This window comes from Tiliqua scincoides, chromosome 3 (genome assembly GCF_035046505.1).
Source record: "Tiliqua scincoides isolate rTilSci1 chromosome 3, rTilSci1.hap2, whole genome shotgun sequence".
Lineage (NCBI taxonomy): Eukaryota > Metazoa > Chordata > Lepidosauria > Squamata > Scincidae > Tiliqua > Tiliqua scincoides.
The window spans coordinates 5,621,976-5,649,689 of NC_089823.1; the positions used below are offsets into that span (position 1 = coordinate 5,621,976).

The 27,714-nt window shown below is 49.3% G+C and overlaps 1 protein-coding gene and 1 pseudogene across 1 annotated transcript; one reads left to right on the top strand and one right to left on the bottom strand.

Annotated features, from left to right (window-relative positions):
* Window positions 1-441: 441 nt before the first annotated feature.
* On the bottom strand, window positions 442-27,714 carry MOGAT2 (monoacylglycerol O-acyltransferase 2). The gene is made up of 6 exons (XM_066620893.1): window positions 27,621-27,714; window positions 20,989-21,167; window positions 6,145-6,349; window positions 5,172-5,346; window positions 3,810-4,009; window positions 442-596 (listed from the first exon to the last, which is right to left on the bottom strand). Exons 1-6 carry the CDS (start codon window positions 27,712-27,714, stop codon window positions 442-444), a joined length of 1,008 nt encoding a protein of 335 aa, XP_066476990.1.
* On the top strand, window positions 20,213-20,329 carry LOC136646116 (5S ribosomal RNA; annotated as a pseudogene).

Consider the following 27,714-nt stretch of genomic DNA (forward strand, 5'->3'; position numbering starts at 1 on the left):
CCCCCCTCTGTTTCTCCTCCCTCCCCATCCAGTTTTGCCCCTTCCCCTCCCCATTTGCCCTCCCTCTACCCCTTCCCATCGCCTGTGCTATTTTACCTGCTCTGACAGGTGGCCAGTGCTCTGATGATGTGTGTGGAAAGACTCACTCCATCCATCCCACATATGGAGTGCATTACAGAGCTGCTTTCCATCAGCTAGCACTGGTGAAACAATAGTTCTGCCAGTGAGGCAACAAAAAAATAAATCCAAAGATGTTCTTCCTATACAACATTTGCACATGTGGAAGCAGGCACGCTCCCATCAGATGTACCTATCATATCACTGCATGAATTCTTTGCCAAGTGTTTGCAGGACACTACTCGTGGCTACTTTCCTTCCCCCCACAGTTCTTTGGATCCATCCCAGTGTAAACAGGGGCATCCGAATAATGACCTTCTTGGTTCATATGAAGGACAGGTGCTTGTCCTCTGGAACATTGTATTTCAGCTTATGCTCCTCAAAGAGAGCGCACAGTTCTTCCATGTACTTCCGGTGTAAATCATCAACTTCCTCTTGGCTCGGGTTGCACTTCTTCTCAACTTGAATGGGTTTTCCCACTGAAGCACCAGGGAGAGAAAAAGACAAGGGAGTAGCAAGTCATTTACGTCAACTTGTCACTTTTCTTTGTTTCTGCACTGTCCAATGAACACTTGAGACAACAGATATGGGAAAAAGGGCCACGTTATTTCACATTAGCAAGAGAAGCAGAGGCTGAGACCTGCAGCATCCGAGGCAGCGAAAGCCCCTGTGGTGCGGGGAGGGACCTCTGGGCGGTACCAGAAACCTCTGCCCCCAGGCGGGCATGGACCTGACTCCGAGTCGCGCCCTGCTGCTGGGACGGCGCGTCTCATCCATGTCTGTCCCTTAAGGGGAAGGCAGCCGGACCGCAGACTGCGCCACCTCGAGCCGCTGAGCCTCTGAGGTGTGCCCCGCAGTCCTGGCTAGGGCCCCGTCTACGTCCTCGTGCCGCCGAGCCCCTGAGGACTGAAATAGGGTTCCACCCTGCCTATGCCGCCTGAAGGTGCATGCCAAAGTCCCATTCACGCCTCCTAACCCGCACCACCTGCCCTCTTAAAGTGACCAATGGCAGTTTGCAAACAGGGGGGGATGTAACCCCCAGGCCCATAACAGTCTGGGGTAGGCGAAAAAACTGCCTGCCCCTCGGCCAATCTTGGCAGGCAGCAAAAAATTCCTACCCGGCCCCAAATGGCGACCAGTTAAACTCAGACTGCCTCTAGGGCGGGCGGGCTGGTATTCCCACGCTGCCCACGTGCAAAGGAGGAAGAGGGCTGGGTCTCATGCCCTTTTAAAAGGTCCGCTGTAGCTGCCAGACCCAGCCCCCTTCACCTCCCCATTGGGAGGAGACTTTCGTGTCCCAGGCTAGGCCAAACAAACTCCGACCACCTCTTTAATTGGGCGATCGGGATTCCCCACTGCAGCTCCATAGCAATGGCTGCTGGTGGTGGGAGGTGACGTATCACATCATGGGCTGTTATGCCAGGAGAAGAGAGAATGCTCTTTTTAATGGCAGTCTCTTGTCTGCTGTAGCATGTAGTTGGGCCCGGACAAACCAGGTCACAACAATTAGCAGGTATTACCAGGGCCAGCTCATGACTGCCTGAAGCCTGAGTTGGCAGGCCAAATGCTTCCCACTTACCCAGTGATGCGCCTTCTGGAATGGCTCCGAAGGGAGGGGCCACTTGCCCACCCTGCTGAGGCTCCCTACCAGACTGAGTGCTCTGCCCCCCCCTCCAGCTACACTACTGAATAAGTGGACAGAGATGGATCCCCTCCAATCTGCTGCCTGAGGCAAATGCTTCCGTTGGCCTCATGGATGGGCCGGCCTGGGGTATTTTTTTGCGGTTTTGAGGTTTGTGCTTTTGCATTTACTCGTGATGGCCACCCCAGTACACCCCACACCGCTTCAAAATGCCTGGTTTTGCATCGTAAGAACATAAGAACAGCCCCACTGGATCAGGCCATAGGCCCATCTAGTCCAGCTTCCTGTATCTCACAGTGGCCCACCAAATGCCCCAGGGAGCACACCACATAACAAGAGACCTGCAAGGCATTCTGGGAATTGTAGTTAAGAACATAAGAACAGCCCCACTGGATCAGGCCATAGGCCCATCTAGTCCAGCTTCCTGTATCTCACAGTGGCCCACCAAATGCCCCAGGGAGCACACCAGATAACAAGAGACCTGCAAGGCCTCCTGGGAATTGTAGTTAAGAACATAAGAACAGCCCCACTGGATCAGGCCATAGGCCCATCTAGTCCAGCTTCCTGTATCTCACAGTGGCCCACCAAATGCCCCAGGGAGCACACCAGATAACAAGAGACATCATCCTGGTGCCCTCCCTTGCATCTGGCATTCTGATATAGCCAATTTCTAAAATCAGGAGGTTGCGCATACGCATCATGGCTTGTAACGCATAATGGATTTTTCCTCCAGAAACTTGTCCAATTCCCTTTTAAAGGCATCCAGGCCAGACGCCATCACCACATCCTGTGGCAAGGAGTTCCACAGACCGACCACACGCTGAGTAAAGAAATATTTTCTCTTGTCTGTTCTAACTCTCCCAACACTCACTTTTAGTGGATGTCCCCTGGTTCTGGTGTTATGTGAGAGTGTAAAGAGCATCTCCCTATCCACTCTGTCCATCCCCTGCATAATTTTGTATGTCTCAATCATGCCTCCCCTCAGGCGTCTCTTTTCTAGGCTGAAGAGGCCCAAACGCTGTAGCCTTTCCTCATAAGGAAGGTGCCCCAGCCCCGTAATCATCTTAGTCGCTCTCTTTTGCACCTTTTCCATTTCCACTATGTCTTTTTTGAGATGCGGCGACCAGAACTGGACACAATACTCCAGGTGTGGCCTTACCATAGATTTGTACAACGGCATTATAATACTAGCCGTTTTGTTCTCAATACCCTTCCTAATGATCCCAAGCATAGAATTGGCCTTCTTCACTGCCGCCGCACATTGGGTCGACACTTTCATCGACCTGTCCACCACCACCCCAAGATCTCTCTCCTGATCTGTCACAGACAGCTCAGAACCCATCAGCCTATATCTAAAGTTTTGATTTTTTGCCCCAATGTGCATGACTTTACATCAAAGGAAGGAGGAGAAATTCAGCTCTGGGGCACCTGTCTTTGTGACCATCAAGGCTGTGGAGTCATCTGCCCTCCCTCTGAGAGACGAAGCTAATTGTGTTTGTCAGGCAGCAAGCGGCTGCCATTGTTTCAGGCCGCCGTGGCTCAATCCCGTTAAGTGTCCTCTGCCGTGGGGCGGTGAAAGTGCGTAAAACCACCGGAGGATCCATACAAGATGCCAAACAATTAGGGGTAATTGCTGCCTGTCAATTCCCATCAGAGATGGTCGTATCCAAAGGGAACTGCCTTTGGAAATAATCTTGTCAAGGAAGAAGTCCGCTGAGGTCCGACTAGAAGGGTTGGACTGTTGTTGCTCACCACGATGAATCCAGTTATGGAAATGCTCTCTCAGCGCCAGGCAGTGGTTGAAAGACAGCTGGGGCTTACTCTAGGGCGAGGGGATAAATCTTCCATTACCCTGCAGAGACCTCCAGCAATCAAAAATCCCCCACAGAATACAGCAGAAGCCACGCTGGTGCCTCTGCATCGCCATGCGGGGATTGAGGTGGGATGGGGCTTTTAGTCGCCCAAAAGCGTTTGTGATTAATAATGTGCAACCCCCTCCCAGTCCCAGTGCAACCCCCTCCCAGGTGCCAGGTAATGTGAGTGGACTTACCCACAGTATAGATCGGTCGTCGATATGGAAGCAACCCAAAGCTGTACTGAAAGATCCCTCTGGCATGGAAGAGAGGGAGGGAGATTCCCATGAGCCTTTGCAATCGTTCCTGTGTCCATCTCAGCCACGAGCCTTTGGGGTTTTCCACCTGATCAAAGAGCTCGTTCTCCCCAAAGGAAAACACGGGGACGAGCGAGGCCCTGGGGGGTGGATAGAAAAGGAAGGGGAATGTTTTAGCATCATCACCTGGCCTGCAAAATGTGCACTTGGAACTTGCACTGATGCCCTATAAGCTGGTTAGCATCTGATGGTCTTTTTGACTTTGGCATTTGCTGCTATGTAGCTGTCTCCAAATTCTGCTCTCTGCATTGCAATAATGTTATCTTCTGATCTCATCTGATCTCATCTGCCTCATCTGATCTCAGAAGCTAAGCAGGGTCAGGCTTGGTTAGTACTTGGATGGGAGACCGCCTGGGAATACCGGGTGCTGTAGGCTTAGACCATAGTCTTTCGAGACTGAAGGTTCCCAACCATATCTTCTGAACATTCAACTATTCACCTGTCCAGGGTGGCAATCTCAATGCAAACAGGTAAGATCATAGCAGGTAGCAAAGCAGGCAGGCGATCAGGTGAGTCAGTAAGGAATGGGGGGGGGGGGAATTGGCCTGTATCTGAACAACCAGATGCTTGACCAGGATCAGCAGCTTCTATCTGATCTATCTGTAGATCAGATAGAACTACAAGATGAAGCTCAGTTGGCCTCTTGCGTCACCTGACGCCTGCCAAGCTCCCTCCGGCTACTTGCAGAGCTATTGCTAAAGCACTGCAGAGAACAATTGTTCCTCCTCTTTCAAGCTACCACAGTGGTGCCAGGCTCCTCAGGAACCAGCATCTTCAGGGATCAACATCAGCCAGGCTTGAGTGCCTTACCTCCTGAACCGCCAATGATCTGCTTTCACGGCAAGCCTGGAAGATTTTGTTTTAACTATGCCCCTGCCTCTTGGTCCGCTGGCCCTGGTTTACTACTTGGGAACTCAACCCCTGTCTATTCTAGACCAAGCGCCTCCATCTGGCCCAGTTGGACTGACAGTCCTGCAACCCAGTGGCCAGGAGCCTGATCCTTGTTGAGGCCTGACAGAGTAATAAATGCAGCTCGCATGTTAGCAGTATCTGATTGTACAGTAGCTACTTACCCTGCACATGCCTGATCTTGGAAGCTAAGCAGGGTCAGGCCTGGTTAGTACTTGGATGGGAGACCACCTGGGAATACCGGGTGCTATAGGCTTATACCATAGTCTTTCGAGACTGAAGGTTGCCAACCAGTAGCTCCTGTGTCAGACGTCACCCCTGCTTGGAACTCACCCATTCTCCATAGCCAGCCGGACAAACCCCTTCCGGTTCGCCAACAGCAATGTGAAAGCTCCAGGCCGTGCATCCAGGGCCTCTTGCGCTCCTCCTACAGCAATGGTCAGCACATTCCCACCTCCTGGCTTCCTTAGAACATAGGAAGCACTTCCTTTGTCAGATGGGATTAACCCTGGATAAGAAACACATGAAAGACAACTGCTAGGGCGATATTCCAAAGCATTCATCAATCCAATCTATCTAAAAGATTTTCCATTATGGTTTTTTTTTATACAGTATTATTTGCACAGAAACTGTATAACTTCTGGCCATTTTGGAATAAGATGCTGCTAGTCAAAAACACACGCTAATAATGGAAAGTGATGCCCATTGAGAAAGCTCACAAATAATTGCCCCACGAAGCATTTGTCTTCCTGCTGCACAGATTGTCTTGTTCTGCTTGCCCGGGAATGAATCACTTGACAGCATGATGGGACAGGAAATCCCTGCATCATTAGGATGAGTGGGTAGCACCTCCAAGCCCTGCTCTTCCCTGGGATCCCACAGATACTATCAGCAGGAACTTATCAAGGAGCTCCTATAGTCACCTCCTTTAACTCATCCGAGGATTAGGAACACAGAGTCTTCTTGTGACGCCCCTGAAGACAATCAGATTGAGTGTGGGAGAATCTTTTGTGGATGAGAGCTGATTTCATCCAATGTGTGCAATGTTAGCCTTTGTGGATAGACATGCAGGTACAAAAGCACACATGGATGAGGATTATAAAGCACTGTCCACAATAGAGTACAAGCACCACGAAAGGTAAGTAGCAGTGGTAGGTCAAGGTTGCACAGATGTGCTCTCCTTCTGTCATGGTCATTGATCTTGATCCTGTTGAGCGCTCACAATTTGCTTTTGAGAATGGCCCCTCCACCACTGCCACCCAATTCCAGTTTATAAAAGATGCCTGTGCACTCCAGCTCTGCTTACCTCCACTCATTAGGTAGTCACGGAAGAAAGGGACTCTGAACCAAAGCGTCAGCATCATCAGGTGAGGGGTCAGTCCTGGAAAGATCTTGGAAAACCCTGTTGCCTCAGTGCAGAAATTAAGGAAGGCACCAGCCACCAAAACCCCATGGGGATGGAAACCAAAGATGTAGTTCTTTGCAGGATCCAGCTCGGCCGTCTTCACCAACTGTAAGACCAAATTCATTTAGGATTCTTGCAAGTTCACATCCTTGCTTAAGAAAATGCACCCTATGGATCTGGCGCCTTTCTAATGTGGGCGAATTGATTCACGCAACCCTTGTGTTATCACGACTCATTGAGCATAATACTATTTGTGGGAATGCTCTGACACTACTCAGAGATTACTACAGCTAGTTAACAGTTGCTGCCCACTGTGTGCTTGGTGCTGTATATGTATTTATTTACTCAGTATGGGATCTTTGGGTCTATAACAGACCTGAAAATACACCCTTTTTCTAAACGGATATCAGACACACATATCACACTTACTCTTGAAAATGTTTACATTCAGAGTCTGTAATATGAATTACCTGCTCCTATATTTCTGCATGAGTTTTGTTCTGGGCAAACCATAGTAGTGACTCATGCAGAGATAAAACAGGCAGCCTCCTCTCAGGGCAAATAACGCCACTTTTTCTCTTTATAGAAGTGACAGAATGATAAGTGTGACACAATTACACTCCACAGCAGAATCACACACTCCTGATGGAGTGATAGGAGAGAGGCAAGGGATACAGCAAGCAGTCTCTTCTGTGGGTGGGTACTGTTAAGCTCCCAGGATCCTTTAGTTAAAATTCATTTACTTCTTACAACACATTAGCCTTCCCTTGAGGCACACACGTTGGGAACTGCTGTGCTCAGAACAACCCACAATGGAGAGAATAAGATAACTCCCAAGTAAATTAAGAAAAATTAATAAATCCCCAGAGCCGTTCTCAGTTATGGTTGAGTAAGAAATGGATGGATGTCCTCGCTAGAGCCACCTGCCACATGGTCTGTATATCAGGGCAAACTGGTTTGCCTCTCCCTTCTGCAGGTGGCATTTGCTTTGGGAGGGAAGCTCTCACTAGTACCAAGGGTAGCTTCCTTCCTGGGGCAAATGGTTAAAGCCCCCTTCCCCAATCTGTACTCCCTCCTGGCTGCTCTGGCGATAGAGGGGAAACAAGCAGATAAATGACCAGCCCATTCTTTGTGGCTGCAATCCTAACCACACTTTCCTGAGAGTAAGCCCCATTGAACAAAATAGGACTTACTTCTGAGTAGACCTGGTTGGGCTTGTACCCTGTGTCAGATGTAGTTTGCCCCCAGCTTTGGATTCAAATCCCTGATCTTTAATCATTCAGAGGTAGATTTATACTTGCAGAACATGCCATTCCAGTGCTTTGGTAAACATGGACTCCACCACATACCACCACATTTGCATGTGGCCCCACAGACACCCCACACCCTGGTAGACTCAGGGTGCAGACAGAAAACAAAATAGGATCTGCAAGCTTGATGGCTGCAAAGATTGGGTTTGTTTCCAAATACACAGGTGGAGAAGGTGTTAGCAAGAAGGGAAGAGTATGCTGTATTAGCATCCAGACACAATCCTCCCAAAATGCACCAGTACTCAATCAAATGGCTGTTTAGCTACTGTTTAGCTACTGTCTGGAACGGGCAAAATGGATTTCAGACCCCACCACTCTGGTTGGTAGCCATGCTTCATGTTCAAGCTGAGAGGGTAGGAACAGCCCACCTGACACAGAGAATTCTGGGCAGTTCTGGGCCCTTGGCATATACCTGAGGATGCCTATTGCTGCCTCTGACCTTGGGGGACAGCTGGTCTCCCAACCTGGTGGTCCATCAAGACAAGTCAAATCTATGTGCTCCTGCTCCAGTCTGTGGCATGCTATTCACTGGGGAAGAACCACATGGATGCAACAAGGTAATGCACTTGTGCCCCCTAAGAAAGGGAAGAATGATGCACAAGCAGGCCATGAGCAGCAAGTGTTGCACGTGCACCACCACAGCAGCTACTGAAGTTGGCCACCCTGGGCAACCACTCGAGTGGCCTCTATTCTGGGCTGTCCCAGTTCATGAGGTGCGTCTTGCCAGAGCAGATGTTCCATCTGTTCCAGAGGTCTGTTGACTGCACATATGAGCCGCTCAAGCACCCACTCCTAATGAGGCAAGGCTGGGAACACGCTGTCTCTTGCTGCCTCATCGCACAATGGGCAGCGTGTCCAAATGGAGACCACACGGACTGATGGGCTGCGTATCCAGGCACCTCACAAGTTCCACCATGCGTTGTGGGCCATCTCGGTTTCCATCACTGTTCACCAGTCAAGAACACTCACTTATTTCAGGCTTGGACACTACAGGTGTCTGCTTCATGGATAGGGGGCAAAAAGCACTGTGTTCTGTTGCACTCCTGATTTCCCTGATCAGGGGAATACAGGGAGATAACTGCAAGCTGCGTTTTCTTGCGAGTCCTGAAGAACTGTGGTATTTTTCATAGTAAAATTTCTGTTTCACTGATGTTCAGGTTGAGTACAAAGTGAGCAAGTGACAGCAGTCCAGGAAGCAATTTTTAAGGTTCACCTTAACCTATCTGTACATCTGTCATGTCGTGAGAATGGATGATGGCTGGATCCCAAAGGATCTCCTCTATGGAGAACTCGTGGTTGCTGTTCAAAGGGTTTTCTTCAGGTTACTTTAAGATGCTGTACACTACCTTGAGTGTGAGCAGAAAGGTGGGATACAAATATTTTAAATAAATGAATGAAATTGGTCCAAGGGTATATAATCCAGGTAATGTGGAAGCTAAGCTGATCAAGGTCTGATTGGTGCCTGGAGTCTTTCGAGACTGAAGGTTGCCAACAACAAAAATCTGTACATAGGTTATACAGATGTACCTGCATGTGCAGACTCCTCATCTCAAGGCAACTCAATATCCTGGCAAGCTTCTTTCATCCACCAGCAATTTCTCAGAAATCGTTCCCAGGAAACCCCAAATAGACAGTTTGAAAGTTTCTCCTGCCTTTCCAAACAGCACCCATGATTTTGTTCAGCCACCAGTCACCAGGCAAGGAGAACGTGAAATCCAGTAGCTTGGAACAGCTACTGATACCAACGGCTGTTAAGGACTCTCATGTCCCTTGCAGAGTGCCAAGATATATGGAATCCAGCAGGGGGCATGTTTATAACAATGCTCAACCTGGGAAAACTTGATGTGCGGGGGGGGGGGGGGAGAGACCCCACCCTTGACTTAAGCATGTCCAGTCTGCTGGCAGTGGTTCAGTCTGCTGGCAGCTGCTGGTTCAAGCAACTGTGAGATCCTGGGGTTTACATCACCCTACAGATCTCCTGAAGTGCGTGTTTGTCTCTCTTATATGCCGTAAGTTTCGCTTGTACGCACAAAAGGCTGTGGAAAAGAGCTGCTGGGACACTGCCACATTTCCTGCAGACAAATGAACATAAGAACATAAGAACAGCCCCACTGGATCAGGCCATAGGCCCATCTAGTCCAGCTTCCTGTATCTCACAGCGGCCCACCAAATGCCCCAGGGAGCACACCACATAACAAGAGACCTCATCCTGGTGCCCTCCCTTGCATCTGGCATTCTGACATAACCCATTAATGACAGTACCTCATTAAACTACTAACTACATTAAACTACATTAAACATAAATGACTCTACCTCATTAAACTACTACCCCAATTAGATCAATTAGATCCCTGTTCCCCAAAAGCTGGTAACTGACAGTGCACTGCTTTCCCAGTTGAAGTAGGAAGCACACCACACCCTTACAGGAGAGTGAGAAGGACTCACCCTCAGAGGAGCCCACTCTGTGTCTCTGTACGAGGCACCGGCCTCAACAATCTCTTTCACTGTAAGGAAGCACACCCAGGGCAATGGGTGACATCTTCCGAGAGCAAGTACTTCTCTTGTGTCTACTGGGCATTACCAGGCCTGGCCCAAGACCTTCTGGTGCCTGAGGTGGCCTGCCAAATGTTGCCCCCCTTACTCGATGATGTGCCAGCCTCTGCTCCTTCCACTCGCCAATGTCCCAGCTCAGCACTCTCATCCCCTCCACATTTCGTCTTCCTCTCTGTCCCTTCCTCTCGGTCCCTTCCTTTTCCAATGCAGGGAACAGAAGGAGAAAGAGGAGCAGTGGAAGCAAACAGGTGCACAGAGATGGGTGCCCCCCATCTGCTCCTGAGGCGACCGCTTCAGTTGGCCTCATAGATGGGCCAGCCCTGGGAGTGAATGAAGTCACTCCATACTCCACGTCTAATGGAGTCTGGTTCCCTGTCCCCAGAAAAGGCTGCTTAGAAGGAGGTACGGCCATGGTAGTGGCTCTTGAAGAAATGACGAAGGCAGCTCTCTCTCTCTCTCTCTCTCTCTCTCTCTCTCTCTCTCTCTCTCTCTCTCTCACTCTCTCTGTGTGTGTGTGTGTGTCAAGGGATCATCCCCGGGGCTGCAGGTAATTTGCAGGCTGGATAGTATCAGGCCCTGAAGCCTTGGCCTGACTGCGCACAGCATCATGGGAAGAGATGATGCAACATCTGGTGATGCATACCAGGTGACTAAGCACTTTCTAGTTTACTCTGATTGGCCGTGGCAAGTATATACTCCAGCCAGGGCAAGCTGGGTTGTGGGAGATGCAGAGTGGAGTTTGTGCCAAAGGCTACGTCAGTGTGATCCGTGCATTGTGTGCTATCTGGACTGTTGCTGTATATATTGTACATAGTAAAGAGACGTTTGGTGGAGGACTTCTGCCGTGTGTCGTCTTTGTTCCCGGGAGTGCCTACGCTTTGGCCTTGAGAGATAGGTGGAGAGTGCAGCCAGACAGCTGCTTGCTGTGGAAACTATACCCGCATCGTAACACTCTCTCTCTCTCTCTGTGAGAGAGAGAGAGCGAAAACTCTGTCCTCAAATGAGCCTTTAATTTATTTATCCCAACACACTAGACATGATCTTCCAACATACTAGCCATCCCCTCAACCACCACTTTCTAAGAAGGCTCATCTGGTGGGCGTTAATGGAGCGTGAGGCTACATCTTGCCCTCATGGATCCCAACAGTTGATCACTTGGCAGTCACGTTCTCCTTTCAAATTTCCTCCTGATTAATGACATCTTTGCAGGACGCTTGTTCTTTCCGCACAACTGTTGATTGTTCCTTGCAAATCCGTTCTTGCAGGAAACAGAATCAAATGGAAATGTGCCGCGTGCAAAAGCACCAGCTTGTGTGGCTGGTTTTCCTGCTTCCCCAGCCTGCAGTGCCAGGTTCACACCAGGAATGTGCTCAGGGTGTCCTAAATTCTGGAGCAAGAAAATTCAGCAGCATGGATCTGCTATGCACATTCGCACGGAGGTGTTCTTTTGGCACAGTTTATTCCACTTTTGTTCACATGGCTCAGGAGGAGGAAAAGAGCTCTACTGGGCTTTCTGAAGCCCTCTGACCACTGAAGCCCTCTGAGCACTGGAAATTCCACTCAGCTCCCCCTCTGCATACTACCTAAAGGACTAGAAACTGCTTTTAACAAAGGAAAGGAATGCTGCACCCGGTACTAAATTCTGCACCTTTATGGTGTCGCTTCATAACCCATCAGTGGTGTAGCTAGAGGGGGTGCAAAGCACTAAGTTTTGCAGGGAGCCTCAACCTCAGCTTGCAAGCGGTCCCTCCTCCTCTCCTAAGGAGACATTCTGGGTGGGGGGAGCACATTTATCAAAGAGGGAATGTTCCATTATACTGATTCAGGTTCAGGTTTACCCTTCTTCGCCAGTGATGTCCCAGCCCTCACTTGGCTCGTGGTTGCCATGGTACCAGCCTTGTCCTTCCAGGAAGAGCGCAGAAGCCTTACATAAGCCATCCACTGGCTATAGAAGATAATCTTGTTTAATGACTCTCCTGAGGTCGGTGTTTGAGTCGGCGACAGGGCAGAGGAGGTGAGAGGCAGGAGCGAGCACTGATCTCCACAATTGGCCAGTGTGTTTGTGTGTCTCTCAGTGGGGCAGGGGTTCTCGGGCTGCTCTGCTTTGCAGTGACCAAACACCTGGCGCTCTTCTCACTGGTCAAAACACAACGGCAACTGACTGATGCAGCCAGACACCAAAAGACAAAGCCAATGTCCTGAAGGACACTTGGCTGATGCAATCCTGACACTCCTGCCTCCTCCCATGTCTATGCTGAACATGTGGAAGAGAAGTGGGCCTGCAGCTGTTGGTCATGTGCCCAGTGTGTGCCTGTGTGCATGGAGTCCTGTAGCCCTGCAGTTGTAACCAGTAGGACTCCACTCTGTGGGAAGGGAGGTGCCTAACATATGCATGCTGAACATGTGGCTGCTGGAGGTGGCATGGCTGGCAGGGGTGAACCTGCTCTCCCGCTGCACAAACAGCAAACGCATAGGATGGAATGTAGGGCTCCCCACGTACCCCCTTTAATGTGTAGTCGAAGAAGGGGTCTTGATCCCCCAACCCTGAGGAAAATGGGGATCTATCTGCACACAGCCTGACCACTCAGGCAGACCCACTTCCAACAGTTGGGGAGTGAACCAAAGCCAACCAACACGGCACTTTCTTTACTCTAAAGTCAATACACATTATGGCAAGCTAATCTGGGGGGGCGGGGGGCAAAGCAGGCCCAATCATGGCACACCCTGAAGTGTTCATGTTAACCATGGGGGTGGCAAACAGGGAATGCACTGCATCATGTCTTTCTGCTGCCCCCTCCACCCCACTGAGCATTCTGATTCTTTTTCTCCTTGCTGAGGGTGTGTGGGAATCAGAGTCAGGGCAGTGGCAGGATAGCAGCCGAGTGGGCCAGGGGAGGTGAGGAAGAAGGAGAGGCAGTCCAGTTTCAAAGGAACAGGAGGAGGAGAGCATGTGTGCAAGGAGGCTACACCAAGAACAGCCTCTGTCTTGCCACTTGGGGTGTGCCTGTTTTTTGTGCCTGTGCAATTCCAGGCAGCGGCCACTAGTCCTATTGCATGGAAACTGGGTTTTTATTACCCTCAGGGAGTATGAAGTCACCAACCCCTTTGTTTCTGAAATAGGGCTTGTTATTTTTGTTTTGAGAACACTATTGTTTTTTCAACTCTGCATTTTAACCCCAGGGCAGAACGCCTCTTGTCCTCCAGGTGAAAGAGGAGCCCTGGCATGTCAGGATCTTCCTTCATTCAAGAAGGAGGAGGATGAAGTCAGAGCAGTTCATATTTCACATGGTTTCCTTGCTTTGCACTTTTCCAGAATTAAGTGGGCCTCCTTAAGTGGGCCTCCTCTGCAACCTTCAGCCTTGAAAGACAATGGTAGAAGCCTACAGCACCTGGTATTCCAAAGAGGTCTCCCATCCAAGTACTAACCAGACCTGACCCTGCTTAGCTTCCAAGATCAGACAAGATCAGGGATGTGCAGGGTAACAGTTGCTGCAGAAGTCAAGCTAGACATGATCTGGAATCTTTAAAAAATTTTAAAATGACATTTAGCTGCCAGAGGCAGGGGGGATGGACTGACAAAATGCAACTTTTCCACCCATGGGGAAAAAAGATAGCGAGGGGTCCATATTTTGAGCACCTGAACCTGGCTTGTGTCGAATCAGACCACTAATCTGTTTAGCCTGACATCATCTATGTGAAATGGCAGCAGCTACCCAGGGTCATGGATAGAGAGGGTCTCTCCCGTCTGGGCCGGTCCAAGACCTCCTGACACTTGAAGTGGTAAACCATATAAAGCTCCCCTTACCTGGTGGTGTGACAGCTTCTGCCCCTTCTGCTTCTGGATCGGAAAAGGAGGCAGGGGAGCTAAGTGGAGAGAAGCTAAAGCATCAGAGGCTTCCTTTTGCTCACCACCCCCTCTTCTTTTTCCACCAGGCCTTAGGAAGAGGAATAGCAAAGGCAACTGGGTAGACCGAAGTGGGCACCCCTGCCAGTTTGCTGCCTGAGCCAACTGCCTTCCTCATGCATGAGTGAGTTCTGCTCTGCCCACTGAGATCCTTCACCAGGAGATGCTTTGGGTCAAACCTGGGACCTCGCTCCTTCACACAAAGCTGGTGCTCTACTGCTCTGCCAAGGCCCCTTGCCAAGATGAGGGTACTTTTAGAGAGAGTGGCTTTGAGTGGACAAATGATGGTGGGTCACACGTGCCACTTCTCTGACAAAATCTGTAAGCTCCTGCCATGCGATTCAGTTTAAGAAAACAACAGCTGAGAAATAGCTGAAACATCCCCCATGTGTTACTTATGGCCCAATCCCACCCTCTCCCCTACCAGTGTATCTGTGCCAAAAAGGCCTGCACTGTATCAAGTGGGAGGCGGAGACGTCCACTCTACAATGGGTCTCCTTGGACCTGCCCCAGCTCTTTAGCTGAGAGAGCAAAGCTCTTAGGGATGCATCTCTATGCAAGACTCTGCACCTGCCGAAAGCCAAAATGCTCAACTTCCTTCACTGCCCAGGAGGACGCCAGAAAGCCAGATGCAAGGGAGGGCACCAGGATGAGGTCTCTTGTTGTCTTGTGTGCTCCCTGGGGCATTTGGTGGGCCACTGTGGGATCCAGGAAGCTGGACTAGATGGGCCTATGGCCTGATCCAGTGGGGCTGTTCTTATGTTCTTAAACTACAATTCCCAGGAGGCCTTGCAGGTCTTGTCTGGTGTACTCCCTGGGGCATTTGATGGGCCGCTGTGAGATACAGGAAGCTGGACTAGATGGGCCTATGGCCTGATCCAGCGGGGTTCTTCTTATGTTCTTATGCTGAGAGTAGAACCATCTTCTGTTCCCAGCATCCTCTTGTACCAGCCTGCTTTGAAGACAGAGCTGGGTTGGTGGAAGTGGTTAGAGGCAGTAACTTGGGGTTGGGTCTAGTTGATGCTGTTGGAAAATGGGTGCAATGCTGTCTGCAGGACACTGGGGGAGCAGTATATAGTTCTCTTTCCATAGCAGCTTTGGGCAAAGGGTTAAAGTTAACAAATGGGCTGCCAGGGGGAGGATTACGCCTCTTTCCTGCATATCATAACCCAAATCCAAAATGCTCCCTAAAATGCATTTTATGAAAGCAAACTCCCCAGATTAGGTTAGACCTAACCAGGTCTAGGTTAGTCCCAGGAGACTCCTTTATGCACCCTCCTCTGAGCAGGAAACCCCGCCCTGCCTCTCCCCACCTCTGCTTCTCCCTCCCTCTACTTAAGGGACATTTAGTGTCACTTCCCAGATTAACAGTGGGCAGGAGGAGGGAGGCAAGTTCTTTTCACCTCTGCCTCCTGAGACATATTCCTTTGAGCCACAGAGATATGAAGGGGGAGATTAGGAGGCCTGCCTCATCTCTTGGGAGGACTAATCCTCCCCTGCTTAAGAAATCCTGTGTGCTCAGCTGCGGGCAGGGAACTGAACAGTGCATAAGAACATAAGAACATAAGAACAGCCCCACTGGATCAGGCCATAGGCCCATCTAGTCCAGCTTCCTGTATCTCACAGCGGCCCACCAAATGCCCCAGGGAGCACACCAGATAACAAATCTGGTGTGCAAATCAGCCCTTGAATCCACTGGAACGGCCATGAACATGGGGCCATCTGTGCTTCCCGCAAGGGTTGGAGAGCCAGCAGAGAATTGTGGCCCAGCATGGGGGCCCTTATTCAGAAAGACCCCGCTTCAGCCACCTCACTTTGAAGATAAACTATCATTCCGGATGGGAAAGGGGGATGACAGAGACATCATTAGGAACACAGCGAGACTCTTACGGGCCACTCCTAACAGGCCTTATGCTGCCGGAATGAGCCATCCTGCATTATAAGGTCCTTTATAGCTGTCGCAAAACACATCATACAGTGAGGCCTGGCCATTGCCACAAGTGGCCAGATCCATGCATCAGGGGCCAGAGAAAGATCCCCAGCACAGGTAAGTTGGCGCAGGGGGTGGGAGGGAGATGGAGGGAGGTTGAACAGGGCAGGGAGGAGAGCAAATTGAAGCAGGGTGGATATGGTATTGGCGCCAGTAGCACTGCTGATATCCTATTCCCTTTTATGGCCTTGATATCCTTCCCAAGTCTACCTGGACTTACATCAGCTATATAGCTGGTGCAGGTCCAAGTAGACCCAGAACGGCAGCTAGGGCTTACTCCAGGGTAGCAAAACAAATGTTCCCTTACTTTGAGAAGGCCTTCACAGCTTGAAACTCCAGCACATGTCCTGTTGGTGAACATAAGAACCCTGCTGGATCGGGCCAAAGGCCCATCTAGTCCAGCTTCCTGTATCTCACAGCGGCCCATCAGATGCTTCCACCAGAGCACACAAGACAACGAGATACTTGCGTCTTGCTGCCACTCCCCTGCATCTCTGACCTTCTACTAACCCTCTTTTCCAGCAGTGATAGTGGTATAAGGGCAGAGGAAGTGGAAACTCTTCCTTGCCATTTTTGATACTCAGAAAGGACGATCGTCCCCAGTGTGAGTCAACCAGACTCTTCATTCTGAAGAACAGAATGTGAATGCCATACCTATGGTGACCTAATGCAAAGGAGCATTTTCCCAGGTAGTTTAGAAAAAAAAAAAAGCACAGGTGACATATATGTGTGCCAGTACTTTCAACTGTTACCCTGCACATGCCCGATCTTGTCTGATCTCGCCAGCTAAGCAGGGTCAGGCCTGGTTAGTACTTAGATGGGAGACCGCCTGGGAATACCGGGTGGTGTAGGCTTATACCATAGTCTTTCGAGACTGAAGGTTGCCAACCAGTACTTTCCCTGACTCACTGTGGTTGTCATTCCCCATCCCAGCCACTTTCCCAGCACATTTCCCCTTGTGGCTAAAGGGTGGGGAAGCAGCTGATGGGGGAGGGGGGCTTTACTCTGACATGTGTTTTGTAGCTGATTGGAACCTCCTAAGCGCGTGCAGGAGTATCATCTTTTGTCAGGGGGCCAGGAGCTTTCTGTGCTCCTGATTCAATGAACTGGCTGGAGGGAGGCATATTGGGGGCTCCTCCAAAAGGCCCAAGAAGGCCTTCAGGTCCCTGATAGACACTCCCACCCTTTGTACAATTGAGTTGAACCTGCGCAGGCTGAAAGCCCCACTCAGCCGCGGGGGTCTTTGGGTGGCCGGTTCTGCTCTCTCAGCCTAAGCTCCTTCACCGGTTGTTGCAAGGATTAAAGGATAAGACGTTTTAGTCAATTTGTTTGAACGGTGAAAACTGCTGTAGAGAAGATTAGCATTAAGGACAAAAGACATGTCGGAGCCTCCAAAGTGAGCAGTAAGCGAATGAGAAATGTATACAATATGAAATGGGCCAGGGAGTCTTTGCTTTTACGCCTGCCTGAAGCACCCATGATCTCATTCAAACCCTGAGAAATACAGACTAGTAGAGGGGCAGGAGCTGGGTTTGTTTGCACTAGCAAAAACAACGGACTGTAGCCTGTTGCACTTCAAAGATTAATGGCCAAGTTCGTGTCCCAGCAGAACATGGTCCTTTACCACTGTCACAAAATGTAAGGAGCCATTCAGTGCGGCCTGACTGCCGCAGGTAATGAACAGCTGCAGTCATGCGTCTGGGCCAGAGGAAGGTCCTTGGGGGATGGGTGGGAGTCAGGGACAGAATGGGGCAGGGGAGGAATGGGGTGAAGACAGGGACAGGTAGGGTGTAGTGAAGTTAGAAAGGGGGCATTATCAGTGTCAGCCACGCTGCTGATATCCAGTCCCCAGCCTTGATCCGCCTTCCTGTGTCCATTTGAACTTACATCGGCTGTATAGCTGGCTATATAGCTGGTGCAGGTCTGAGTAGACCCATTCAGGCAGTGAGGGCTTACCCTGTGGAAGTGAACAAAAGTGCCCTTCAGTCTCTAGAAATTGAAGCTCTCCGATGGGATACAGCACATGGTGTGGCTGTATCGGGGGGGGGGGGAGATTGAACCCAAAATTCATTTCAACGGTAGCTGTTATGGACTCAGACTTGTGGATCAGAGGCATGGGTTGCAGTGACCTCAAGAGGTCCCTGAAAGCACCTGCTGAAATATACTGGGTCTTCTTTAGGATGCCATGGGACTTTTTGTTCTAATGGTTAAATTTGTTAGTACTTTCCCACCTCACTTCTAGTTTGGTTAACCAAACTGCACTTACATATTCCTGTTTTTTAAACTTCCCTTAATATTTGATACTTTCCAAAACTCCCTAAATAACAGTTTGCTGAAGACCCTGTAAATTGCATCTGAAACATTTTTCACCCTCCGGATTTGAGAGGCAACTTCTCAGGAGTCAAGTTTGATTGGGGGCTGCCACCTGCTGGTCAAATGCAACATGGCACGTTTCCTGCAGACAAAACCTTCTATGCTAGGAATAGGCAGATGGAGATCCAGGGCAATGAGCCTTCCAATTTGCCCCCCCCCCCCAAGTTTTTGGGGCAGTTTCCCCTGCCCAACACTGTATACATTAAGGCCCGACAAAACTGGAGCAGACACATTTATGGAGACCTGGGCCTTCTGCAAGGACACTTCACACAGGCACTAGGAGGGTGTGGGTGTGTGCTTACTGAGACAAGGGGTGCCTGAGTGAGGGGATCTGAATGCTCCTATGCCCAGCATTTGCTTCCCCACAACACCCCTCCCCATCACTAATCTCTCAGCTGAGCTGGTATCAGAGGTCAGGTGAGGAGAAAGGCACTGAGGGGGAGGAGAGGTCAGTGATGGACCCAGGAGGATTAGCCCTGCCCAAACAGCCCTTTGCTAAAACATTGGACCCTTCCTGCTTTATATGTAAACCCACATTTAAACCACTGGATGGGCAGCTGTCTTTTTTTGTTTTGTTTCAGGCCATGGATTGGAACGGAAGGCGCACAGTGGAGCAATTGCAGGTCACCTCCCTCTCGGGTCTTGCAAATTTGGGCCCTCCACCTTGACCTAACTTCCCTTGCAAGATCACGCCTTCCTGCATAACCCCTTCCTCAAGCGGTCTTTTCAGATTTCTTCTCCACCAAGAAGCCTCTCCCTCCAAGTGACCTAGATGCAGCCATCAATCTATCATGACTCAATTTCAAGACTATGAAATTATGTTTTTATATATGACAAATGCTGCAATAATATTGTAGGCCAAATACTGGAAAGTTCCAGCGATACCAGCACTGGAAGAATGGTGGCTAAAGATATTGGACTTGGCAGAAATGGATAAACTTACAAGTCCTCTTAAAGACAAGTCAGTAAAATCTTTTATGGACAGTTGGAAATCATTCATGGACTTCCTGCGCATCAAGGAGAAAATGGGCCAAATAACCTATGGATTTGATGAGCAGATAGGGGATTTACAGCCCAATCCTATGCATGTCTACTCAGAAGTCAGTCCCATTTGAGTTGATTGGGCTTACGCCCAGAAAAGTGTGGATAGGATTGGGCTGTCCATTTTTATTTTAACTCATTTTTCTTTTTATGTTGAAAATGTACTTTTTAATAAGTAGTAGACTGTTTAAGATTTGATAGCTAATATTTTGTATGATTTTGTAGTGGAATAAAGAAATGTAGTTCGAGATCTCTGCACTTGCCACACAACTTTCAATATCTTTATTTTTAAAATTTATTTTTAATAAAATAAAATTTTAAAAAAAGACTCGATCAAGCCCAGAAAACTCCTGGCTGCACACCCAGGAAATGCTCCAGGTTTATGCAGGGGCTGGACAGAGTGGATAGAGAGATGCTCTTTTCCCTCTCACACAGCACCAGAACCAGGGGACATCTGCTAAAGTTGAGTGTTGTGAGAGTTAGGACAGACAGAAGAAAAAGTTTCTTTATCCATCGTGCAATTAGTCTGTGGAACTCCTTGCCACAGGAAGTAGTGATGGCATCTTGCCTAGATGCCTTTAAGAGGGGATTCGACAAATTTCTGGAGGAAAAGTCCATCACGGGTTACAAGCCACGGTAGGTAAGTGCAAGGTAGAGGTAGGCTGCCTCTGTTTGCCAGATGCAGGGGAGGGCACCAGGATGCAGTTTGTGTCTGTTGTCTAGTGTGTTCCCTGAAGCATTTGGTGGGCCATTGTGAAATACAGGAAACTGGACTAGATGGGCCTTTGGCCTGATCCAGACAGCAACTGTTACCCTGCGCATGCCCAATCTCGTCTGGTCTTGGAAGCTAAGCAGGGTCAGGCCTGGTTAGTACTTGGATGGGAGACCACCTGGGAATACCCGGTGCTGTAGGCTTATACCATAGTCTTTCGAGACTGAAGGTTGCCAACCAACCAGCAGGGCTCTTCTTACACTCATGTTCTTCTAGGTACCACTGCCCACCCAGGAATGTCTGTATTCTTTGTCTAAAGTCATAGAACTAGTGCTCTAGTGCTCGGAGAAGAATTTTGGCAAGGTCCTCCCTACTGAAGGTGTCCTTGCTGTCCAAGCTCTCTCCCGCTAACCCTTTTAAGAACATCTCTTCCCTTCTAAAATCCCCCATCCCCCTGGGGCTTGTTTTACACCTCCTGCTAATTTTCTCCTTCTCTGGGATGTCCCTGGTGGAGAAAACTCAGACAGCCATCAGCTTAACTCTTGCTTTCTCATCTTTCAGTCAATTCATGCCAGGTGGAGCTATTTGCTAATACCCTTTCATCCACAACCACTCAGATCTCTGTGCAACCAAACTTAAAAGCAACCATGGCCTTTTTGCTGTCTATATGTCTTAATAAAGTTGACCTTCTTTTGAAAAACCATGCCTGGTGGTTGCTTGTAGCCTATTTGGAGGCCCTTTAAGGTCTCCACTTCGCTCCACTATCCAGTCAATGATCCCAAAACAACCATATGCTGCATTTTGACTTCTCTGCAATGTAGGAAAGTGCCCTCCCCGCTCTGGCCCTGAGCCTTGCACTTACTGTGACGGGGAAGTAGTCCTTCATGTATCTCCAGGCAGCCCCATTCCTGACCCGGTGGATCTTCCTTCCACCTCTGCTTGGTGTTTCCCAGTCAAGGGCCCACCAGGCGGCATAAAGGACACTGATTAGCCAGAAGCGGGTGAAGAGGAGGGCGAAAAAGATGACGATGCAACATTGCGCTGTGAAGAGAAAAGGGCTCAGTCAGGAGATGGCCAAGCAAGGCCCATCCGTGGAGGCTGTTTTGGGTGAAGGGGCCAAATGTTTGCACCCGGTGGGGCTGTTTAGGGAAGCAAGAGATCACCAATCGCCTGCCAGAATTTGATTTCCTGTACAGATATTATCCCCTCCCGCCAGGTGTGGATGATGATCCAAAGCCTTCCTTATATCTAGGGCTGAGCTTCCCACCCACATTTGCTGCCCCATTCACAATGTGTGAAACAGAGGGGGGATTGGGGGAGGGGATAAAATTGTGCGCAGAAGGGATACGCAGTGGTGTTCTCTACCTTCCCTACAGTTTTTCTGGGGCTATGGAAGTTGCCTTACTGACTTCCAGAACCACCCCCCCCCCAAAGCAACGCTCCAAAAAGAGCCACAGCCAAAAGAGTCAGGGGGCCAGCACTCTCTGCCCCCAACCTTCCCACGGGTCAGCCAAAAGCCAGGCGCTCTCTTTGTCCCTTGTTGCTGTGAGCAGGACTCCTAGGGGCTGCACAACAAGTGAGAAGGGGAGCAAGCGATAGGACTAAAGAGGAGGAGGTGCTGGGGCTGCCTCACCTAAGGCAGACACTCAGGGTCTGATGGGGACTGACTGCCAAGTGGTCAGGAGAATGTGACCATGTAACAAGTGCAGACTGTGGGGGGAAAATGGTGTTCAGGCTTCCAGTCATTCCCAGTGACCAAGTTTATCAAGCTGGTTACACCACCCAAACTGTCACTTGATAAACAGCAGCAAACAGTTGGCAAATGGCATGAAATGGTATGACTCCATATCTTCACCCTGTTCCTCTTCAGTGGCTGCTCACTGCAGAGACAATGAAACAGCTTCAGTCACTGTCCTCCCTGCACATCTCTTGAGCACACCCCAGTGAACATCAGGAGAACTGAGCTGAAAGAGACTGACCACCTGCGGGTCATCCAGCGAGCTGTGCGGAGATTTGAACTGGGTCTTCCTGCTCCCAGTTGAGCATCCTAACTGCTAAATTGTATTGGCCCTTTCATTTTACAGTCATTTCTTTGTTTAACTAAGACCAATCCAAATAGTTGAATTTCACATTTTGAGTCAGAAATCCGAATATGGTTCCTAAGGTCAAAGTTCAACATCAAAACATTATGAATGCCAAAACAGCCAATTTAAAAATAACCGCATTGATTTCAGCTCCACAACTCTTGCATTTCCCAGAACAGAGATGCAGTGATGGGGGAAGCTTCATTTCTAAGGGAAAAAAGAACAGTTGTCATTCTCTGATGGCTTTCTGCAGTCAAAGTGTGTGCCTTTGGCTCAGGGGTGCAATGCAACACAGGGGTCATTATCTCTATTCCACATGTTCCACTCTACATCTTGGCCTTTTCAGCCACACTAGACGCTGTTCCAGAACCACCATTCAGAGCGCGATACCAGACTCTTTCGAGACTGAAGGTTGCCTACTCCACATCATATGACAACATGAGTGCTATCGACTTAAACCAGCACGAAACTTCTGCTGTTCTCATGCACACGTGTTTCTCCTATTGAACATGCCTGAAATTATGGAATTCTGTCCTAACAATGTAATATTTATTTAAAATACTTATATTTTAAGTATTGAGTGTTGACCTTTCATTCCATTTTGGAGGCTCACAGCCTGGCATAAAAACAACCGATACAAAAGTACACAGGCGTTGTGTGCAGGCCTTATACTATCATTTTATGTGAATGTATTGACACTGCAGTACAGTGTATTGCAATACTGCAATACAACACTGCAATACTGACAACCCCTGGGGCCTGGGAGATAAGAATAGGCCCTCAGTTTGGCTGTACTTGTCGTAAGAGGCGACTAAACAGCCACCGGGTAGGTGGGACTTGTGAAGCCTGGGAAGGCAGCTCATCTGAGAGAAGGAAAACTCTGATCCCAAACCTCCACTGCCTTGTGGCTACGTCCAGTTATGGAAAAGGCTTCAGGAGTCAACCTCAAGGCAAAATCCGGAGCCGGAGTCCCTGAGTCAGTTCATGGCTGAACACAGTCACACTCTGGCAACTCCTGCGACGCTGCTGGAACCAACCGTATTGGCTTCTGCCTTTCCATTGGACCATTTCAGCGACGTGGAGAGGGGGGATTTGCTGCATGGGAAACAGTCTATTCTCCATATCTGCTTTACCCAGGCTTTGCACACTGGAGAGGACACTGTTCCAGAACCACTATTCAGAGTGCGATCCCATAGTCTTCTGAGACTGAAGGATGCCAATTGTGGATTGACATTGCAGTTTGAATAAGACTCATCTCTTCATACATGTAATCCTACCCATCCTCCCAGGTCATCTGAAGGGCCCTTCTGACTGTGACACCACCAGTAGAGGTGAGGGGGTTGGCAGTTAGGAATCAGACCTTCTCAGTGGTGGTACCTCACTTACGGAATCCTCTTCCCCTGGAATTAACAATGGCTCTCTCTATAGAGACCGCTCAGCAGATCCTCAAAACCTTCTTATTCAGTAAATCTTTTCACTGATACTGGGGGCTGGTGCTTTTAATGATATATATTTTAGTAGCTGTGATCCTGGGTGATTGTTTTACTTGTTTTTAATGTATATTGTATTGTATTGGTTTTGTGATTTTAAATTGTTAGATGCCCCCTTGAGTTCCCTTTAGGTGTGAGAGAAAGGCGGGATAAAAATACTATAAATAAATAAATAAATCTTGAGTGCACCTCAATGTAGACTGAAAGATTGTGGATTAATGTGGATTGTGGATTGACAACCTAAAGCAGAGATTTTCAACCTTTTTCATCTCATGGCGCACTAAGAAGGCACTAAAACCATCAAGGCTTTATGTCATCCAATTGACAATCTAAACTAATTGGCAAGGCATGCTGCAGGTCTGAGGGTCCTACTAATATATGACCCTCTCTCAAACTCCCACAGCACACCTGTAGACCATTCACAGCACACCAATGTGCCGTGGCACACTAGTTAAAAATCGCTGACCTAAAGGAAACTATTCACTTCAGAACCCTGGCATGGTGCGGTGGGAACTGCTTCCACAGGGTCCAATCCTGCACAGTGCCATCTACTGGATGTCAAGTGGAACCACATGGGTCAGGCACATATAGTGGCTGCTTCTTGTGCTGGTCGGGGAGGGGTGCGCACTCCAGCTCTCTTTGTCCTTATAACAAAAGGGGTGCCCAGCTCCCAGACCTGTGCAAACAGCTGCGCCTTTCATGCGCAGACTGCTGGGGGATGTTTGTGCTTTTGAGAAAGAAGCCTCCCAACGTCAGAGCTGGCTCAGACGCCGAGGCCAGCCAGCCACCAGGTTGCGTGCCAAGCTGTCTCAGCTCTTGCTGGCTGCAAACAAACCATCTCCTAGCGCCTTCTGCAAGCCCGTCCCTCATTTACAGAACCATGGCAACAACAGCTGCTGGCTGAGTGAGGCTGTTGCCAAGCCCTTCAGCGAACGGGCACGGCGGCTGGCGCGGCAAGTGCGCCTCTGAGTGCGGCTGCTGCTCCCAGGCACACCGACAGAGACCAGGGGGCCCTGGCTCAGAGAAGCCTCCAGCAGCAGCAGCTCTGGCCTTTCACAGCCACCTGGCATGCGGCACTTGAGCAGGAGAAGCTCTTCCCAGCAAGGAGTCAAAGTGTTGGGGAAAAGTTTCACTTCTTTCATTTCTTTAGAGGCGTGAGAAACCAGGCTGCTGAGACCAGTGGCGTAGCTAGAGGGAGTGCAAAGCACTACGTTTTGCACGGAGCCTCACCACGGCATGCAAGAGGCCCCTCCCCCTCCCCATTCACCTCTGTTTTGCTCCCACCACCCGGAATAGCTCTGAAGGGGGGCCGCTTGCACACTGCAGTGAAGCTTCCTGCAAAGCTTAGTGCTTTGCACCCCCTCAAACTATGCCACTAACTGAGACTTTTGTCCTTTCATCTTCCAGCCAGGAAAAAGTGTCACCTCCTAAATTTCTGACTCTCAAGCCAGACCACACCTTCTTGCATTTGCCAGCCCTGCAGCGCACATCCGAAGGGACCATTTCCCGTGTCCAAGTGGTGTGCTGTTGTCTTGGAAACCATTTTGGCTTTCTCCAAATTGTCTGTGTGTTGGCCACTGTGTTTCTTGGCTCCGTCGAGCTGAAGCCAAAAACAAAAAACAAAAAAAAACCCCAAATGTTCTTCCTCTACACAGCAATGCAAAATATTCTGAAATTCTAAGTGCCTCCTGCTAGCACTAGATTATTCAGGGCTTAATCTGAGCTGGGACAGGACCCAGAAGTGGTTCTGCTTGCCAGAGCTGCCATGCATTTTGTGCAGGCTTGCTGCATTTTGGTGGCTGACTGTGCTCCTGCAGTAGTGGCTTGATGGGATCATTCCCTGGCATAGTGCAGCAACGATACAATCCCATGCATGTCTTCCTAGCAGGAAGTGCCACTGAGGTCAAAGAGACTTCCTCCCAGGCCAAGATTGCAGCATCAGAACAAGGTCACCTGCCATGGACCAGGTCGTTCTCAAGGGCACTGAAACCAATCTGGTAAACCTGTAATCATCCTTAGAGAGAAAACGGAGGCAAAATTAGGGAAGCCTGCTGAGAAGGGTGAGGGAGGTCCCTTCTCAGCTCTTAGTACTGACTTCCCTGAAACTTACCTTGGGGAAGGGCAAGAGTGTCACAGGTGGTACAGATGGCTCCCTTCCGCACAAGAGAAGGCCTTGCAAGGCCCCCATGAACCACGGCAGGACTCTTCATGCATCACGTAGCTGGACTACTGTGATGCACTTTTTGAGGGGCTGCCCTTGAAGGCAGCCCAGATACTTCTGTGCCACTGCCAGGGATCTGACTTGGGCCAAGAGACCAGACCATTTCAGGGCAATCCTTTGCCACTTTAGTTAATTACCAGCGTGTTTCCAGGTTCAATTCAAGGTGCTGGGTTTGGCCTTTAAAGCCTCAAATGGTCTGGGACCTTGTGTCACCATAAGCTTATCTCAAGCATCACCTCCTCACCTCACAAGCTGATCTTGGAATGTCCACTTAAGGCCCTTGCCCATGTTCCCCAGCCATCAGAGGCATCATGGAAGTGCACAAGAGAGCTGAGCAAAGGCCTTGCAGTGAGCGATCCTAGTCAACTGTTACCTCTCTCCCTTCTCCAAAGGGTGTTTTTTCTTCTTCTTTTTTTCTTGGAGATAGTGGGGGTCTGGCAGGGAGAGGCGGAAGCATATTCAGACATTAACCTCCTTGCACATCCCTTGAACACACCCCAGTAAAAGTAACATGACTGAGCTGAAAGAGACTGACTGACCTATGGAATTCTCCCCACCCCAGCGCCTTGATAAGTTTTCACAGATCTTGTTAGAGAACAGCTGTGAGGCTTCCGCAGGAGGCAAGAACCTGATAAGATTTCAGGAAACCACTCAGTGGACTTTCACACATTGGTACCACAGATCAGCCTTGCAGCACATGGACTAGTAAGGAGAGCATTGAAAAGGCCTCTGATCCAACAATCCACATCAATCTTACCTTGCACCTTTACTGCTCACCTTCAAAACCAGTGTCGGGAAAGACTGCAACAAATTGTGAGTGCACAGAGCCCAGTCTGGAAATACATCATGCACAGTGCTGACTGCTTCGTTCTGTACGTAGCACAGAGGTTCAAGAGACCACCTTATTTTGGAGCAGAAGTGAAAACTGCAAGCACCCTGATCTGAAACTGCTAGCACCCTGACTCTTCTTAAATCAATGGGTTCTTTGTCCTTATGTCTGAATTAGTTATTAATGCCAACCATTTTGTTAGTCTTACCCAGAGCAAAGGTACGTTAGCAATATGTACTATATTTGCACCCATTGTCATTAAATAAGTCAGTGATCCTTATTCCAGGACACACCACCAGTTTACAGTTTATGCTTTACAGAAAAGGCAGCAAGGATAAGTCCCTACCCAACCCAATCGACAATCCAAGGTAGGGTGAAGCCTGTGAATTTTGTTTCCTCTGCTTTATTTCCAGGCCACAAAGCATCATATCTGCTAAATATCTGCACGTTGGGCCACTGTTCAAGTCACAAGAGGAGTCCAGGAAAAATCTCTTTCAGACACCAGCCTTGTTTCTTGGGTTAAGGGAAGCAGGTCTCCGGATGACCTTAAGCCATTTCTGCCCATGTTGCATATACGAAGCAGGGACCATTGTGTACACCCATGGGCTGGTCAAAAATGAATTAATGTGGAAAGAATCAGAGCCCAAACCGATGCTTGTCTACTCAGAAGTTCCATTATAGTCAATGGGGCTTACTCCCAGATAAGTGTGGATATAATTGCAGCCTCATATAAATGATCTTCCAGGATCCATTAGCGTGATAGCCAACACCCCCCTCTCCCTTACCTTCCTGCCTGCCATTGTGAAGTGGCAGGAACAATGCTCTGAAACAACCATTGATTTTCTGAGAAAGATTTGTAAGGTCTTTTACCTAGGCCCAAGAAACTGAAGACCCACTGGAGGACCGAAGCCGTCTGAAGTCTCCTCACGAAAGGGATGGAGCGGGGAGCAAATTCAATCTTCAT

Coding starts and splice junctions, on each gene's coding strand:
- MOGAT2 (XM_066620893.1), bottom strand. CDS start 27,714: ATGAAGATTGAATTTGCTCCCCGCTCCATCCCTTTCGTGAGGAGACTT. Junction 6,350..20,988: donor AGGACTACTTCCCCGTCACA/GTAAGTGCAAGG, acceptor TTGGTCTTACAG/TTGGTGAAGACGGCCGAGCT. Junction 5,347..6,144: donor TGACTACCTAATGAGTGGAG/GTAAGCAGAGCT, acceptor TTTCTTATCCAG/GGTTAATCCCATCTGACAAA.